This window comes from Megalobrama amblycephala, linkage group LG16 (assembly GCF_018812025.1).
Source record: "Megalobrama amblycephala isolate DHTTF-2021 linkage group LG16, ASM1881202v1, whole genome shotgun sequence".
NCBI lineage: Eukaryota > Metazoa > Chordata > Actinopteri > Cypriniformes > Xenocyprididae > Megalobrama > Megalobrama amblycephala.
In genome coordinates this window covers 10,860,857-10,880,956 of record NC_063059.1, presented here as the reverse complement: position 1 = coordinate 10,880,956, position 20,100 = coordinate 10,860,857, and the positions used below count along the sequence as shown (strand labels likewise).

The 20,100-nt window shown below is 37.0% G+C and overlaps 1 protein-coding gene across 1 annotated transcript in view; it reads right to left on the bottom strand.

Moving 5' to 3' along the window:
* zmp:0000001236 (mastermind-like protein 2) overlaps positions 1–16,245 on the bottom strand; it is a 108,940-nt gene extending 92,695 nt beyond the window's left edge. The window contains 3 exon segments of the mRNA XM_048159690.1: positions 12,299–12,727; positions 15,222–15,353; positions 16,059–16,245. Of these exon segments, the coding sequence (XP_048015647.1) occupies positions 12,299–12,700 (402 nt within the window). The 5' untranslated portion in view covers positions 12,701–12,727; positions 15,222–15,353; positions 16,059–16,245.
* Between the last annotated feature and the right edge of the window lie 3,855 nt (positions 16,246–20,100).

Sequence of the window (20,100 nt, the reverse complement as noted above, 5' to 3'; positions counted from 1 at the left end):
ACCTGAGGATGCAGTTTCCCACAAGGGTTGAATTTCAGGTGAGTTCAACAGAGCAGAAGACTTGTCGAAAGATATAGTGAACCACCCCCTCTAACGCTTCACCTCTTTTTTCTGCTCTGTTCTATTTAGTCAGGCAAGAAAAACCTGACAGACATCGGCGTGCACTGTGTGCTTTCTCTGTGCTGGGGAAATCACACTAAGCATCAATGTGTCTTTCAATTCACAACCATTGGCTGTTGCAAAGAAAAAGTCAACACAACTTTTCATCACTCTGCATTGCTACAGGAATATTCTTCGTGGCCCCACAAGTACTTGAACATTTAAAACTTATCTAAGACGAATTTAAAATTAGTCTAAATTAAAAGTCATCACTTTATTTTCAAAAGTCAACGAATTTGCAATTTATATATATGTATATTCTTTTTTTTAATTATTATTCTTTTTCTTTCTTTTTTTGAGCAATGTCAATGTGCAGACTTCAAAAAATACTCCACATCCACATCTTTGTGCTTTCCAACGACAAAGACAAACATGCAGTTGAGAGTTGGAGACAACAATCAAGCACACATTCCAGACCCAGGACAGATATACTGTACCACAGAATTAATAGAGCCCATTAAAAGATGACTGATACTTTACATAAGCCACACACTACAGTGTGACATACACATGCTTCTCAGAGCATTTTTCTAACTTCTATGTAACAGCCTAGAAAGTGCTTTCAGTTTCATCATTTCCCTTGGTTAACTATAACAGACTAAAACTCAGAATTTGGGTAACAGAGGCTGATACTAGATGCTGAGGGGGCGATTTCTGCCCGCAGCCATTATGTAGTGCAAATGGAGGTAGGGATGTATATGCCGAATGGTTTCAGCACTCTTCAAAGCCCCAGTCATGTCTCAGACTGTGAATAAAACATGAGGTATACACAAGGCGCACCTCACAAAGAAACCTCTAGGAGAGCCAGCACAGATGAGGAGGGAATGCTTTTGATTTAAGCAGCATGAGCAATCCTACTTGAGTTTCCTAAAGTTCTCTTCTGTTTATGCCTCAGCCTTCCACTTTTACATTTTTATCTTGTTTTATAGGTCACACTTAATGCTTATAATGCATTTGTTGCTGCACATAGCTCAGATTAAAATGATCAACAATCCCGCTATCCTTCAAAATCCTCAGACTTAGCCTTTAACGACATCTGTTTGCTGGCACCCACAAATAAGAGCACTGAAAATCCACAATCTGACAGGTTCCAAAAGGCAGAATGCACCAGCTGGAAACAAACTCATTTTTATGAAGTATGAGTTTGATAAAATGATGCTGAGAATTGTCCCATTGGTTTTGGTCTAAGATTGCCACAAATGTTTAAAAGTTAATAAAGAGTAGGGCTGGACGATTAATGCCTAAAATCAAAACCTTGATTAAGAACATTTTACCTGATTACGATTAATGAACGATTTTATTTCTGTTTTTTCTTTTTTTTTTTTTTTTTTGCCCTCAATCAGCAGGTTTGTTTCAATCTATTAAGGTGATTTTTTTTTTTTTTCCCCTGTTGAAAGAGGCCTAGCTCACATAATGCTATTTTATCTATGGTTTGTAACAAAAGGCAGTCTCTCTATTAATTGTGAAGCTGTGGGTTGTAAATAGCTCCTTCAAAAGTAGAAAAAATAGATGCTATAACTTTCTTTTTTTAAAGTTTCTAAGCTATTTTAGTGATAAATCACAGGACAGAGCTGACAACAAGTTTCTGCGTTCCTCTGTGCGCGCGCGATCTTCACGTTTTGCCAAGCTGTTTGTGTGAGTGTTCGTGCCACATGCAGCTGCGTGAGCGCGGCATAGATATATGCGAGCGCGGTAGCTCGATATAATAATACACATCCGATCGTCTAATCGCTCGAATGTCCAAACCATAAAACAAATACAACTGACAAAGTTTAGTGAAGACGCAAGGCGCAAGGCTCACCGCTCGCGCGCCATCACTATGTGTTGAACCGGCGTTCACCTCCGTGTTTTGCTTTTATGCCACTGACTGGACGGGGCGGAGTCACGTGGCTACACACGCAGTTATGTTTTTAAGGGGGAAGTATTAACAGGATTAAAAAACCGAAATAACCGTCATGGGAAAATTACGTCGGTTAGAGGTTCTGAATTTCGGTTTCGATTACTTTTCGATTAATCGTCCAGCCCTAATAAAGAGTTTCACAAAAATGCCCCAAACTCAAAACAAACTATAGTTTGTGACTACATACTGTATGCCCTGCAAAAAAAAGAAAAGAAAATCAGAATAAACTGCAAATTGGACCAAGCTTTATGCTGACAGTCAAAAACCTGACTCTCTCCTTGACTTTTTAACCAATTGCTTAGGCTTTCTGCCAAAACGTGAGTGTGCTCATGTAGGACTAATTCATTTTCATGTCAACATGAATATCAACCAAGGGGACAAACTGCCCAGGGACCCATTCATATTCTCCAAGTAAGATACAGACAGTTTTGCTAGGCTTAAAGTGGCCTCCAAGGAGCTGGAGTGATTGTTCCACATTCAGGTGGAGTGAAACTAAGCCAGGCCCACCTTCAGCTTCCATTCCTAAAACACTATAGCCAAGAAACACCAGGAAACACTTTGACATTTCCTTCTTCCACCTATTATTTGTAATGCCTCCCTGTCATGCTTAATTATGTCCAATTATGTTGCTACATCCTTAAAAATTAGATTGAAGGTTTAGTCTTTACAATAAGCATTTCTTTTTTACTTTTTTTTTACAGTTCATGTGAGTACAGTGGTTCTAGCTTAATATTATAAAGCAACGAGAATACTTTTTGTGTGCCAAAAAACCCCCACCCAACAATATCTAGTGACAGCCAATTTCAAAACACTGCTTCGAAGCTATACAAATTTTTTGTTTCGAATCAGTGGTTCGGATCGCGTAAACAAAGCCTTGTTTACTGAAATCATGTGACTATGTCGCTCCAAACCACTGATTTGAAACAAAAGATTCGTAAAGCTTCAAAGCAGTGTTTTGAAATCGCCCATCACTAGATATTGTTGAAAAGTCATTATTTTGTTTTTTGGTGCACAAAACGTATTCTCGTCACTTTATAATATTAAGGTAGAACCACTGTAGTCACATGAACTGGAACATAATTTACCACTTTACTTACAAAAATATTGATCTGCAACACGTTCATGAGAGCTTCACAACGTGTGCATGTTGTGTTCAGACTGGCATGTCAACTCAATGCACATGCTAGATTGTTCATGAGCATCATGATGCATGCGTTTTGTGTGAACGCGAAATCTGGCATTGTTGCGTGAACACATTTTGGATAATATTATTTTGTAAATAAAATGGTAAATTGTTTTTTTTCCCACAAACACGTCACATTGCTTCATAAAACTGAGCTTAAGCCACTAGCTTAAATGTACTTTTAAGATTTTAAGTACACTACAGGTGCACATTCAGTTCAATTAATTGCAAGTGCACTTAATCGAATTGAATATGCACCTCTAGTGTACTTAAAATCTTACAATCTTCAATGATATTCTTTAATAATGCATAAAGAAGTGCTTCTTTTTCTTCACTTCATTGGGAAGTAAAGCATGAACAGTGCAATCGAATTTTTAAGGATGTAGCAACATAATTGGACATCATAAAGCATGAACAGTGCATTATTAAAGAATATCATTGAAGATTGTTCAATTGATATAAACTGGGTTAATTAAAAGCCATCTCTCTAGATAAGCGAACGCAACGATCATAATATCCCACTTTCTCTTCCATGAGAGGATATTCCACAATCCCCCTCTGTTCCCAAGTCGGTCATAACTCTGAAATTGGGAAAAAACTAATTCATCTGTAAGCCTATAACACTTAATTACTGGGCAGTCCTCTGACAATCGTGTTTTCAAGGCCTGTTTGACTTTGAGTAAACAAAACCAGGACATGTATTGAATGACTCTAACCATTTATATGTAGGCTGCACGCTTCAAATGGCTTCACAGGAAACCCATCATTCAAGAAGGTGCTTAATAGAACAATTTATCAAACCTTTGATAATAGAGCACCACAATGCATGGCATGGAACAAAACACGAGGTCATTCAGGCTGTGTTTGCAGGATTTCATCATCCAGCAATTTCTGCTTGTGTCTTTGTTTACCCTTTATGACGTGTCTCTCTTTAAGAGCCAATAAAAACTGAAACCAAGTAGACTTTACACATTCAGATCATGCCTCCAACATGCTCCTGTTGCATTGTTTTCACCCTCTAATGAGTCTGCACATATTGAGTTTACAACAAAAACAGCACACAGGCGCTAACTGAAAACAAATATGTAGATTTCACGTGGTGTTATTGCTCATAACTTAAAGACCCCCTGTGGTGAAAATCAAGTTTTTAATGTTGTTTATATGTCTATGTAGTGTTTTTAATATGCTTTAAGACAAACCATGTGCAAATTCATGAGTCAGCAGCATTGCGTCACAGACTACCTTGTAACCAATCACAACAACGTGCCAGCAGGCTTTAGCATATCATTAACTATGACTGCTCTGAAGCAGGAAAGTCTCGAGAGAAGCCAGGCTATCCCGGTATATTTTCTGTTGATATGAAAAATTGTGTAGATTTATTAATATAGCGAGTCTATTACGAAATTATGATGAACTATATGCCTTTCTCCACTGACGTTCTGAGGACAGGAACAGTGTGTGTAACATTAGCAACACATTATTAGCTGTTTGATAACTTAGTCAAGCAAAAGGCTAATCATATTAATTAATGACAGAACCGTCGCAAGGGCTGTGCCAAGTGTGTGAGCGCATAGCGGCTTACGCCAAAGTAAAGTGACAGCTGACTTGAAGTAAAGCCAATAAAGTTCATGTATTTGTCCTTCGAAATATTTTAATATTATAAAACATAGCTAAAACAATATTGCTCTGAGCGTGTGCGTGTGACCGCGATTCGTGTGGATATGTCAGTCAGTTCTGAGAGAGCTATTCAGTCCATTATAAATTCTGATTTTGGCCGCCTCGGGAATGGATCAAACCATAAATAGTAGCCTACCTGATAACTTCAAGTAAATACGCTGGAAATCCACGCTCATTCAAGGATGTGCATTTATTTCATGTACGGAAAAGGCACGGGCGCCCTGCAGGATTTCATCTGAATGTTTTTTTATCTGAAAACTCCGAAAAGCACCGAAATCGTCAAACATGCATTTAGCGCATGTTCGCAGAGGAAAACGGCTGCTTGTACTCTCGATACTGTCTGTTTTACTGAGAGCACTCCAAACGAATGCAAGTGGATTCAGATTGTTTTGCAAAGGCGTTTTATTTCATCATTTAAAACACAATTTAAGTGTCAGAAAATATGAGCAGTTCAGTTGCACAGCTGTTAAATTGAATATACGAAGCGAAGCAAGCTTTTTTCTTAAATATCCACAACAGAAACAGCAAATTGCTCGTCACTATAGCAACACTAGACTCTCCGAGCTGGAGTGAGCGAGTGGAGGCGGAGCTAATTTGCATATTCATTGATCTGTGTATATTAAATGAGGCAAGGGTGTAGAGTTACATTCAAGCTATTTTAAAGTCCGCGTGAACCGGAAGTTGCAAACGACTTTTCTCCAGTGTTGTGATGTATTTCCAAGTGAAACGGAATATTAAATAGAGGGCGGAGTTTTACTTTAGTGCTCCTCCTCTCCATCTCTCGTGCTCCTCCTCTCCATATCTCGCTCATAGCAGACTAACGGTTGCAGAAGGAATGGTTTACGCATTTTCAACCCAAATCAGAGAAGGAACACCATTCCAGACCGGAAGTAACTTTTCAGAGTGTTTTAACTTGCACGGATTAATTGCTTACCACAAGACTAGTAATATGCACTAACAAAGTAAATAGGGTCAATTTTGATTTCATGTGTACTTTAAGCTATGAAGACATTTTTTTCACTTGAATTTTTTTAAAATATGTCATTTTGGTGATCAAAGATGAGTTTTAAGTGATAAAATAATTGACTACAGGGGGACTTTAATGAAAAATGATCAAAGACCACCATTTACAGCAGATTCTTACAATTAAAATGAGCCCAAAAACAACATAATCCTTTGCGTTGAATCACGGAGTGATGTAACATATTAGGCTAAAAACATGTCTCTTATCTTTGCAATGTGATATCCAATGCTTCCGGAACCGTCCATGCTTGTTTTCCAATGTGAAATAACACAAAATGTATCATTTTAAAGCTTAGAAACTCAGCATTTTAATGGATCTAACAATTTTGATAAACTCTTAAGGAGTCCTGAGGCGCAACCTAGCAATGAAAAAATTGAATAATCATATTTTTCAAAACTCCTGTCTTGAGCAACACAACATAGGTGTCACTTGAACGTTTAGTCTGAATTTTTACAATGCATGTAGCCAATTCAATTAACTCCTAAGTAGTGCTGAGTTATTTGCTGATAAATAGAAAAAAATGTTTTCAGAATTTAACTAAAAACAAATATATAGATAACAAGTGGCAATTTTACTCATAACTTCATGACACATGCACAGATCGTAGAAAATGAAAGTCTCATTAAAATGAGTCCAAAATCATCAAAATCCCTTGCATCTAGGGCTGGACGATTAATCGAAAAGTAATTGAAACCAAAATTCAGAACCTCTAACCGACGTAATTTTCCCATGTCGGTTATTTCATTTTTTTAATCCTGTTAATACTTCCCCCTTAAAAACATACTTCAGCGTGTGTAGCCACATGACTCTGCCCCGTCCAGTCAGTGGTATGAAAGCAACACGGAGGTGAACGCCAGTTCAACACTTTGGGCCCTATAATACACCCGGCGCAATGCGACGCAAGGCGCAGCGCAAGTGTGTTTGCTAGTTTGCGTCCGGCGCCGTTCGCGTTTTCCCGTTCAGCGCCACGTCCTTAAATTAGTAAATGCATTTGCGCCAGTTAGTGCGCCCATGGGCGTGCTGGTCTAAAAAAGAGGTGTGTTCATGCGCATTGCCGGCGCATTGCTATTTTAAGGAGCTGAAAATAGACTGCGCCATAGACCAACTCAAACCTGGTCTAAAGTCTAAAGTCAATGTCGCAATATTTTTTTGTTAGAGCGCATTGGTAGAAACTGCGCCTCTGGGCGCGTCCACAGTGAGCGTTGACTTTGCTTATTACACACAGGGATGCGCATCACACAAACATGCCAAATATTAAAAACAAAAGGGTTACAGTGTAAAAGAATATTATTGTGTAGGCTACATAAATATAAAAATGTAATGATGAATAGTCATTGCGTGTATTAGAATTAGGCTACCTATTTTCAATTCAGCCTATTACTACTTATAATGATGAACGAAATTGGCTAATTAATTGAACAATCGTGCCAATACACACACATATATATTAACTGACTCATCGCGTGTACACCATGTAAATAGCAATCCGCCATGGCGCGAGCGCATCTCGCTCTTAAAGGGAATGGGAGATGACACTCTGATTGGTTTATTGAACGTTACGCCCATTACTCATTAAGAGAATAGGGACAACCCATTTCAAAAATGCGCCCCGGCGCACGGACTGTTTTTCCTACGTTAAAATAGCAAAAGTGGATTTGGACACGCCCTGAGTGCACCTGCGCCGTGCGCTTTACACTTTGCGTTTAGATCGTTAAAATAGGGCCCATAGTGATGGCGCAATGCAGTGAGCCTTGCGTCTTCACTAAACTTTGTCAGTTGTATTTGTTTTAAGGTTAGCCAGTTTGGACATTCAAGCGATTTTATACGATTGGATGTATATTATTCCGAGCTACCGTGCTCGTTGCAGCTGCATTATGACACGAACACTCAAACTAACAGTAGCTGTGCAAAACGTGAAGATCGCGCGCACAGAGAGGAACGCAGAAATTAGTTGTCAGCACTGTCCTGTTATTATAGCATATATTTTTCTACTTTTGAAGGAACTATTTACAACCCACAGCTTCACAATTAATAGAGAGACGGTATGACTAATTCACACACGCAATCGCTCTCATTATGTACTGGTACTGTCCTAATTTATCTGTATCTGATTTACAATGAGCAGAAATCTGTGAGAAATGTTACAAACCATAGATAAAATAACTGCTGATAGTGAGCTGTTATGTCAGATCACTCTTTCAGTAGGAAAAAATATCCCACCTTTAATAGTCAAGCATATTTACAGTATAAACCTTGTCAGTGAACTATGAGGGCAAAAAAAACAAAACAGAAACAAAATAATCGTTCATTAATTGTAATCAAGGTAAAATGTTCAATTAATTCGAGGTTTTGATTTTAGGCCATAATCGTCCAGCCCTACTTGCATCGATCACGAGATATTCCTCATGAAAGAACGATTTTAAAAATGCCCATTGGGGGGGGTGTCAAGGGCTAAACAAAAAGGCTACATTGGTTCCAAATGCTGTAACTTTTGAGTACTTTATGCTATCACCACAAAATTCAGCTCACATGTAGGAGAGCTTCATCAAAAAAATTATTTTCCTCCTATCTTATTTCCTTCCTGAATTGTTGCATGTCATAAGAAAGATATGTAAAATTATAATAAAAATTATATATATTTATTTGTCTTTTCTCAGCAGTTTTTTAGTAAGAGAATGTCCAATTGTAATGTAATTTATATTTTCTAAAAATTTAGAAAGAGTTCTATCAAAGAATACCTACCTTTTGACTCTCCTTGCTAAAGTTTTGGAGTTACAACTCTTTAATTGTGTATGTCACTCATAAAAAAACTCTAAAAATGCCTTCAGGTCTGAAAGGGTTAAGTTTTCTGGATAGATATTGGTGTACACTTTCAAAATCTGCAAAGCTGTTAAAAGGAAAACCTGATGCCTCACTTTATGATTATGTATTTTGCAAGAATACTCCCACATTTAGACCAAAACAATGTCTAGATAAACAAGACAAATTCTAGAACACAAAGTATATAAATCATCTTGATATTTTCCTAAAAAACAATGTAAATTCTACAAAATGTGTTCTCTTAACAGAAGATTTCAGAATTACACAATCGGTAAAGCGCTCATCTGTGTCTATGAGTAGAGATACTGTATAGATGCATCGACCTCAAGTGGTGTCAAACAGTGAAGTCCCAAGAGGCCAATATAAGGGTAGGGAACAAAGAAGCAGAACTGACCTGTTGACTGCAAGTACTTCCGTCTGTTACAAAAGCTGAGGCTACAGTGCAAACCATATGGTTTTTATTTCTGTACTAAGAGATATTTTTCCTAAATGATCAATAATAATCAATAATTAATTTCAGCAGATATCAAACTAAGTGGCATCTGCAAATATATCTTTTCTGAGTCATTTTAAACCATGTAAACTTCTTTTTTGACATAGAAAATATGTGTACACTCACTGGCCACTTTATTACGTACACCTTTACAACTGCTTGTTAACGGACCGCTTGTTAAAACCGCACTTTCATATTCGTATTTCATATATAATGAATAGGGAAAGCGTAGGACATACAGCGTAAGCTTTTTGAAGAATACGAAAGTGCAATTTTGGCGGAAGTAGTGTTGTCAAAAGTACCGGTACTTCAATACCAAGTTGGTACTGAAATTTTGAAAATGTCACGATACCTGCATTTCTGTAGTAATGGTAGTACCGAGTATACGGGTATATTCAGTACTGATCGGGCTGTGCCAGTATTTACGTGAACATGACACGAGTGAAGCACAAAGCTTTGTTTACAGAAGAAATAATAGGTTAGCAATTAAATGTGACATCACAGCCATGGACACAATTTGGTTCATGCCGAATGAGAGAGGTACGTGAGTCCATAAATTTGATCTTTGTATTCTGTTTTGCGAATCGCGATCTGGTCACCCAATAAGCAGAGAATTGAATAATATTCCATTAGTTATTCCACTGAACATGGAATCTCAAATCTTCACTCATGCAGGGGATTATAAACGTTTCTTCCTTTGGTTCGTTTTTAATCAGGCCTATTATATTCGCATTTTTTACTGAAGGACAGAAACCTTTTTGCTTGCACGTCAATTTCTATTTAACAGTTTGTGCTTGTTATTAGACTTTATAAGGCATGTCAAGTTTTTTTGTATAGCGTGTTTTTTACTTTCACTTTCTCTGGCAGCGCAAAATCAAACATGAATGTCTGAAGATAAAACTAGCTCTTCAGACCTTTTACAACAAGTGTCAGTTGCTTGTAACACCAGGAGATAACATATTATTAAAGAGAAATGAGCTCTTTACTGCTCGTGTCCCTCATTCCTCTCAAAGCGCAGAGCGGCTATATGACGCTAAATAAAAAAATATAAAACAACTGTTTTTTTTAAATAATATTTAACTTTCTTATTATTTAGGTTACCATTATTTACTGATGTTTATTTCATAGTTTTACAGGCTGTAGTGTGTTGTTTCACTGACGTAATAGCTAGAATAAACATGCACATCTGGTACAAAATGGACGTTTGAGCATTTGTTTATTTATTTTTTATCATATTTAATGTCTTTAAAATAGGCTAATTAAATAAAATAGTAATCTATTTCCAACAGATTTTCCTGTGGTACCGAAATTGGTACCGAGAACCGTAAAATTTTAATGGTATTGGTACCGACTACTGGAATTTTGGTACCGTGACAACACTAGGCGGAAGCACTTGGAAGGCGATCATTTGTTTATATAAAGCATATACATTTATATTTTTTTCGAAAATGACCGATCGTTTCAATAGATAAGACCCTTATTCCTCGTCTGGCATTGTTTAAAGCCCTTTGAAGCTGCAATGAAACTGTAATTTTGACCTTTAACCGTCTGGAGGCCATTGAAGTCCACTATAAGGAGAATAATCCTGGAATGTTTTCATCAAAAACCTTCATTTCTTTTCGACTGAGGAAAGAAGGACATGGACATATTGGATGACATGGGGGTAAGTAAATTATCAGGAAAAGTTTATTTGAAAGTGAACTAATCCTTTAACCCAGCAGCTCATCAGACCTTAGCGTGTTTTATATTGTTATTATTAATAGAATTAGTAGTAGTATTATCATATCAGTATTATTGTTTTATTTTTTTTTACAGAAACACTGACCAACAATGTCTCAAGAGCCACCATCAGCCCTAAGTTCTATAAATATGCATTCAAATATGCATTCATACATGGTTACAGCACATTTTAGTTCTAATTACTTATATTCTATGATAAAAGTGTACATATATAAGTCTTGTGAGTAAACTAAAAAATTTTTGAACACGGCATGGTTGTTGGTGCCAGACGGGCTGGTCTCAGTATTTCAGAAACTGATAATCTACTGGGATTGTCATGCACAACTACAGTATCTCTAGTGCTTACATAGAATGATCCAAAAAAGAGAAAATATCCAATGAGCGGCAGTTTCTGTTGGCAAAAATGCCTTGTTGATGCCATGGCCAGACTGGTTTGAGCTGATAGAACTCAAATAAGCACTAGTCTCAACCAAGGTCTGCAAAGAGCATCTCTGAACATACAAAACGTACTGCACATTTTGGATGTCTCCCTCATTTAACACACCCGATTTAACTCATCAGCTTATTAGTAGAGATTGCAAGAATTGAATTGGGTGTGTTCAATGAGGGAGGCATACAAAATGTGCAGTGGTGGGGGGTCCCTGGACAGATTTGAGAAGCACCTTTGGGATGTGGTGGAACAGGAGATTCGCATCATGATTGTTCAGCCGACGAATCTGCAGCAACTGTGTGATACTATCATGTCAATATGGAGCAAAATCTCTGGAGAACATTTCCAGCCCCTTGTTGAATCCATACTAAGAAGAATTAAGGCCGTTCTGAAGGCAATGGCAGTTCCAACCCAGTACTAGCAAGATGTACCTAATAAATTGGCCGGTAAGTGTATATATTCTGTCTTTTCTTTGAATTAAATTCCATGTGGTCTGATATTGTAATGCAATTGCATTCAAACATTGTGCAATGTGACTTACGAATGAAAATACTTCTTGGAGGGACTGTATGGAAATGTGTATTGTTAAAAACAAAAAGAAAATCAGATGTCACTGAATCACCACCTCCTAACTTACATTTAGTTTTGTTATATTTTTAAAAGACCTTTAAAATAATCATGTGCCTGCCTGCAGGGCCCTTTTTAATTAAACAGACACCCCCATCTCTCCCTCACACACCCACAGTAATCACATCATATCAGTGTGTTGATGTCATTCTCTGGGGAATTGGTCTGACACATGTCCCTATGTGTATTAGACAGATTATAAAATTTATGATGTGGGCGTAGTTAATACAACCCATAAAACTTACTGCAATTTGCGAAGAAATTTTGGATTCTGCCTCCGATGAGCTATGGCCTTTATGTTCACCATTCACTCTGCTGTATTCAGGAGGTTGCTGGGAGGCAGATCTATTGCCCTTGGTCTTCCTGTTCCCGGGGCCCTGATGGACGATGTTTAAGAGCTGCAGTGTGCTCTCATGTTCCCGGTCCGAATTTTCCGCCTGACCACGCTCATAGCGGTCCTGGCAGGTGGAGTGATGCCGCCGGCAAAGCTCTATTCTGGCACGCAAGCGCTCTACTATGGCGCTGTGGAGCTGAGGAACGGCTGATCCTCTTGAAGTGGCGATTGGTGTGATTGATCCTCCCATCCCGACGCCCAACATGGGTGCAAAACCACTTGGGGTGGCCTGGGTCGGAGCTGCCTCTCCCATGACCTTTAGTTCCCCTCTTCTTTAACCCTTTAATGGTCACAACAAAAAACAACAAAATTATTCATTTTTAATTAAATAACAAAACTTTTGTGCAATATATTTCAACTAAACTAGCTTTTTTATGTTTATGTGGAATAAAACAAATATGCGCAAAAATTACCCAGGCATCCACATACTTTAAAATACGCTTTCACAGACGGCTTAAGGTAGTCCTAAACTAAAATGCATGTTTGAGCTGTTTTATCTGAAAGCAACTTGTGCTGACATCTTAAAATATGTCAGTGCCATTGTTTTGTCTCAAGATTACACACCAGTAATATTTTTATTCTAAAAGCTACTTAAATGTCTTAATTAAATTAAGGCCTAATCCTGTCTATGAAACCGGGCCTATACGTGTCTAAAGGAAGAAAAAAAAGAAAAACACTTGTATTTTATATAATATACTGTGAAAATATACTATATATATACTGTGAATTTATATACTTGCATTTGTCATTATATCATTAATATTTTACAAAGATCAAGCTCAAATCAAATTACGTTTTTGACCCACGAATGTCGCATTTTGCCCGCCAATAAACGGCCGCACCTGAGGCGGATAATGCATCGCATTACCTTTATCAACTTACATGTTATAAAATTTAGCAATGTGGTCGATCAGTTTTTTTTTTTTTTTTGTTTGTTTGTTTGTTTTTTTTCCTGTCTGTCATTTGGACAAAATCTCATGTTACAAAAGATATAATGTTAGTACTACACACAGGCTATTAAGACCACTGATTGTAACTCGATGGCAATTGCTAGACTAAGACACTTTTCTCCGCTCCTCAAATAGGCTACATAAAACATTAGCCTTTATATATAGTGTTTCTTAAATAGAGAAAATGCTGTACTTATTCAAACGACTAGTTATTTATTTACCCTTGAATAGCAAACAAGCAGAGACGATGCAGAACTTCTTTCGCTGTAGAGAGGCGGGTGGAGTTATGACGTTTGGTTTGACCGACAGCCAATAGACATACGAGGTTTAGTCACATGCTGTTTTTGAAACCCACAGGCAGATTACTAATAAAGGGTGACCAATAGTTATGATGTATTAGAAAATAAAATTAAAATGACGAAATATTTTTTAATAAAGTGATTTATTAATTTATAAAGTAATTGTCCTACAGAGTTTTATCATTAGGCAATAGTGAAATAATAATAATATTAATAATAATTAAAATTATATATTATTTCTCCTCATTGTAATTGTAACTTCAGGAGAAATAACAAATCCATCCCTGTAAAATGATAGCAATCCAATAACACAACACGTTTTAAAAAAAATAATAAATAAATAAAAAAATAGGCTAAATAACATTAATGTAAAGTCCCTATTGTGTTTGATTAAGTTTCACCAAAGTTCCAAAGAGAAAACGTTATAGTGCAAACTGTTATTTATATTTAAACATTACCCTCGTAAAAGTAAAAAAAAATATATATATATATATTAAAACTATTTTGAAGTTTGGTGAATTTTTCGAGAAACGCTGGCTTTGTCGTGTTCATTTGTTACACAGTTAATATAACGTTTGCGCTATACCTTACTTAAACGTTTCGACGTTATTACAGCCAAATGACGTTTAGGAAACGTTTTAGAAAACACATTTGTTTGTTATATACAAACTCAATGGAAGTACGCGAAATTACTAACGTTTGAATGTCTTATTGATGTAACACAGACCTCCTAACAAAATGCACATTAAATTAAAATTTGATTGCCATCGCATATTATTAAAACACTATGCATTATTACTTTCCAGTGTACGGGGGTGTCTTGCAGCTTGCCAGTTTGCCAAAATCGCAGCGTGCGCTCATTCAACTCCATGCAAGGTGTAACAAATCCACAATGTGCTATCAGAAGGCTTTATACAGTTCTGCACCATGGAATAAACGCAATCACGCTAGTGCATGCGGCTATCGGTCATACCCCAAAGCACATATGACTATAACCCAGGGACCCTGTCAGCTGACAAATAATACTCGCAATTATAATCCATTTACTTGAAGGTAGAAATCCGCAAACTTCGAGAGAGTTCAGGCAGTGTACAGGCACTTTCCATCATTGTCATCATTGACGCTGTTTACGGTTCCTTAAGGTGATTCCCAAAACAAACTAAATAAAACTCGAGCTGCAGGGCGACTGGACTGGCGTTATCCGCGCAGTGGATTGTCAGCAGTCCGAGCGCGTACGAGGTTAGTCCGGAGAGGCTGGCTTACCGCAGGCTGACTACAGACTCTCATTGTAAAAGCAGATCCCTCATGCTGAAAAGAAATCCTGCGATTGGTGAGCTGTCATTTTGCAGGCTCTAGTGGTCCAAGCAGTGAACTACATGAAAGCAACTTGAGGGGGGTTGAATGCGAACCATTTGAAGACTGAACCAATACGAGTGGAAGAGGTTTGTTATATTTGATTTGGTTATGTTTAACTCGTTACATTTAAGGATTCTTAAATAGCTTATTAGAGAGAACGTCACTATACCCAGCAAACATGCTCCTTCTGGTTCTTCTGCTGCTTTCACCATCCCGATCTCTTGCATTATGGAGCAATATATAACTCCAACAGGAGTTTCCACTTAGGATGCTGCGTCCTGGCTGCTTCGTGTGCCGGCATCTAAAGTGAGAGAAAAAAAAACTGAAATGTTAACAAAAAAAAAAAACAAAAAAAAAAAAAACTGAAAATGTTAACATAAAACATGGACATTTCCACATCAGCGAACAAAAAATATTATGAGAACCTCTAAATACACTTTAACTGGAGAAGATTTGGCAAACACAGTGCGTAGCCTATTTGTGTTTGCGCTCTGGAGAATGCCAATTAATGTTTCTATTTACAACATGATTTTGCAGCGGTGAGCTATGTAGCCACTACCAATGACAGGCATGTTAGCTGATCTCTTGAACGTAATGGCTAATCAGGGGTGTTGAAGTTGAAGGGTTAGTTCACCCAAAAATGAAAATTCTGTCATTTATTATACCCTCATGTCAAATCGCGCTATTCGCGCGTAGTTGGACGCTTGAACATTTTGAGTTTACTCGCTTCATTCGCGCGTGAAATTCACTTCACAACAGACGCGAATTCGCGTCATGAGAGCGGCTCTCCCGCTCCTTTATGTGTCCCAGACTCTTCCACTTCTTTCTGCACACTTCCTCTGAATAAACAAAACGTATCAGCGGGGAAATAGTTGTAAATTACAGCGAATAATCTCAATTGGTCGGATTTAGCTAGCTTGTAGTCTCAATATGTATTTTTATATAGCTCAAATTGAGTAAAGACCGTTGTTTACAACTAACCAGATTGTCCGACTTCCTCACTCACTTTCTTTCAAACAAGATCCTTTTTATTCCTGTTTCTAAAAAAGTATGAAGATGATGATTTTGTCCTCCATGTTGTTTCGGATTTCTGCCTCAAGCTAGCTACTTCACGTCACTAATAGAGCAAGCTCCTGATTGGTTAACGCGGCGCGAATTTTCGCCAAAGTTCAGATTTTTCAACTTGCGCGTTTCGCGCGAATCACGCGTTAAGGCCCTTTCACACAGGACGCGGTATGCGCTGCGCTATGAAACCCATTTGTTTCAATGGCTTGCGCCGCGCGAGAACTGAGTCGACCAAAGCGCAGACGCAGCGGAGCGCAGCTTGCGCGCACGCCGCAGTCAAAGTTCAAAATAGTTCAACTTTTGCCGCTGCGCTCTGTGACGATTACCCGCGCGACCAATAGCAACGGGGCATCCAAACAATCGGGAAGCAAAATGGATGAACAGCTATTTACTGTGTTGGAATTTCCAGAGCTATACAATACAAGTTTGCTGGTCGTATATTGACATCGGGAGAAAAGCTGTGTCATGGAGACATTGTCAAGAGCTGCTTTCTTTCTTCTTCTTACAAGCAGGGCTATTGCTATTGCTCACTTCTTAGCACGGCCCGGGACATATACTTTACTGCTGACCGAAAGGTGGAACAACAATCAAGTGACTATGTATAAAACTCCCGCTACATGTTTGGAAAATTCCGCCTACTGTGCTCTGGCCAGCGCAGCGCAAATCGCTTCTGAAGGGCTGCGCTGAACCCAGCGGCGAGCGCAGCGCATGCCGCGTCCTGTGTGAAAGGGCCTTTACGCGCGTCAAACGCCCGAAACGCTCAATTCGCGCCGCAGGATGTCTATTCGCGTCTTTGCATTGACTTAACATGTAGCCTAAATCATTCGCGCTAACGCTTCATTCACGTCTGGTGTGAACGCACCTTCGTTAATCTTCGGAACACAAATTAAGATATTTTTGTTGAAATCCAATGGCTCCGTGAGGCATGCATATAGGGAGCAATGGCATTTCCTCTCTCAAGATACATAAAGGTACTAAAAACATATTTAAATCAGTTCAAGTGAGTACAGTTGTTCAATATTAATATTATAAAGCGACAAGAACATTTTTGGTGTTCTTGTCGCTTGATGAGGGCTGGGAACAGAAAAACAAAATAACGACTTATATAGTGATGGCCGATTTCAAAACACTGCTTCAGGAAGCTTCGGATCATTATGAATCAGTGTGTCGAATCTGCTGTTCAGAGCGCCAAAGTCACGTGATTTCAGCAGTTTGGCGCTTTGACACGTGATCCGAATCATGATTCGATACACTGATTCATAATGCTCCGATGCTTCCTGAAGCAGTGTTTTGTGTCACTAAATAAGTCGTTATTTGGGGTTTTTTGGCGCACCAAAAATATTCTCATCACTTTATAATATTAATATTGAACCACTGTACTCACATGAACTGATTTAAATATGTTTTTAGTACATTAATGGATCTTGAGAGAGGAAATGTCATTGCTGGCTATGGAGGCCTCACGGAGCCATCGGATTTCAACAAAAATATCTTAATTTGTGTTCCGAAGATTAATGAAGGTCTTACAGGTGTGGAACGGCATGAGGGTGAGTAATAAATGACAGAATTTTCATTTTTGGGTGAACTAACCCTTTAATTAGAATCCACTAGAAAAAAAACAGCTCTGAGTTTGCATGCTCACGAAGCCTCTCATTAACAAAGTGTAGTCTTTGGTGTAGACATGATGTAAGAGACTAATTGTGCAGATGAGAGGGTGCTAATTATGTTTTTATTTTTTACATTTTTTTAAATTGATTATTAATCTATCACTCATGACATATTGATAAAGAGAGAATGAGAATAAAGGTGTGCGTTTGTGTGTTGTAAAATCAAATGTGTATATGCGTGCATGTGTGGGGAATATGGGTGAAAAAAAATCTGATTGGCTCGTTTAGTTTCGTTTAATTGGCGCTTTTTCCTCACATGAAAAATGACATGGCTCAAAATGAGTAAACGCTCTCTAAAATAGCTGGGTCATTTTACAGAAACGTCCACTTTTCTGTCCCTAGACTTTGCAGAAATATTACACTTGAAAAACACTTTAGGATTACTTTTTTTTTTTTTTTTTTTTTTATATATTTTAATATGAAACAATATGTTATTTGAACAATTTAACCTTCTTGAGCCATCAATATTGGTTTTTTAATTAATTATAAAAATTCCAAACACACAGAAGAGCTTGTCCCCACAGTCATGTACAGAGGGAAAGTTCTTTATTTTGAGCTCAGAAACAGGTTTTTCTACCATTTCAAATACAATAATGTATGCATAACCATCAAATAAATATTTATATATAATATATAAATATTATAAAATATATAATGAATGTAGTGGTCCCCTTATGTTGTGTCACTGGTGTTACCTTTAACAAAAATCTCTTATTTTGAATTAACAAATGACACTGATGGCATCACTTGACTTCCTTCCTGTTTCATGAAGATCAATGAAGAAAGGCCAATGGAAAGTCTACTATCTCTTTTCAGTTATCAGAAATTTTAATTAGAAAATCAGAATTTCATATTAAGCTTTTAGTTGAAGTCACTGGTGTGACCTATAGGAAATTTAAAAAAAACTAGAATACAAATAGATTAAATTACTTGATTTAGTGAATATATCATGATTGACAACATGTGGATTGATACCTTACAGCAGCCATTTTGTAAAATGCATTTTTCATGAAAATTGTCACTGGTGTTACCTGTTTATAGATTCAATAAGTTCTTTTGCATAAAATAGCTCTAAGATTACATGATTATTTACTTTTCTTTCTTATTGTTAATCCTCCATTGGGCAGATATGGCTAAATTAAGGGTATATGGCTAAATTGAGTGCAGCTGAGAAGCAGCGACTTTGTGGACAGCATATTTTACAGACATTTTTAAAATGTTGTTTATGATCTTTTACTGACTGCTTTCACTACACTGCAAAAAAATGAAATCTTGATGAGTCAAAAAATCTTGAAATAAGCCAATAAATCTTGTTTTTTTCTTCTAAGATAAATAAACTTAAAAGTATAAGATTAATTTGCTTGTTTTGAGCAAATGTAACTTAAATTTTCTTTTTAAAGTGTATGGTATATTTTGACACAGTCCATCCTGAAACCAGAAATTTCAAGCCATACTTTCTTATTTTAAGAACATGATGTTTCTTATTTTTATTTCTTATATATACTTTACATTGTTTAACTTCATTTTAACCAAATGAGAAACAAGAAAGTAGCAAATCAGAGAAGCATATTTTATTCTGTGCTGACAACAGTGTGAATTTATATTGAGATGTCTTGTACAGCAAAAAGTATCTCATAAATTGAACATGAAGTTTTTTTTAACAATGTCAATGATAAGTCTTTGATTGTATACCAAATGTAAAAATGTAGTCCCATCTACTTAATTATGGTTGAAGAATAAGGATCTTTGGTCCTATGTATATGTCACTGGTGATTCATTGCATCACTGGTGTTACTGTTTTTTGTCTGTCACATTAAATAAAATGTGTCCTATGTGACATGGTAATAATTTTACATTCATTGGATTCTGCTATGAATTCAGATGAAGAATTAAGATGTAAAGAATTAAGATGTAAAGGATTGCATCATTACTTGTTTATAACTGTTTTTCAAATATTTTCATTGTTATAGCAAATACATGGTTGTGCAATTGAATTAATATCATTCAATCACACTTTTAACTAACCTGATTAAAATAAAAAAAACATATAATCTCCTTATTTTTGCATTATCATTATTTTTCTGTAACTCTGACTGCATGTGCTGAAAAAATTGAGAAATAATATTTCATAAAAACGTTTAAAAATGCCAGAGAAGTAACGTAACACCAGCGACAAAAAACATGGGTACATGCAGTCTTTAAATAAATGCACACACTCACACAAAAAAAAAATCATTAAACTGTCATTTATGTGTATTCATAAAGTCAAAGTGTAATATAATAATGTGGTCTAAGTTTAAATGTAAATTTTAAGAC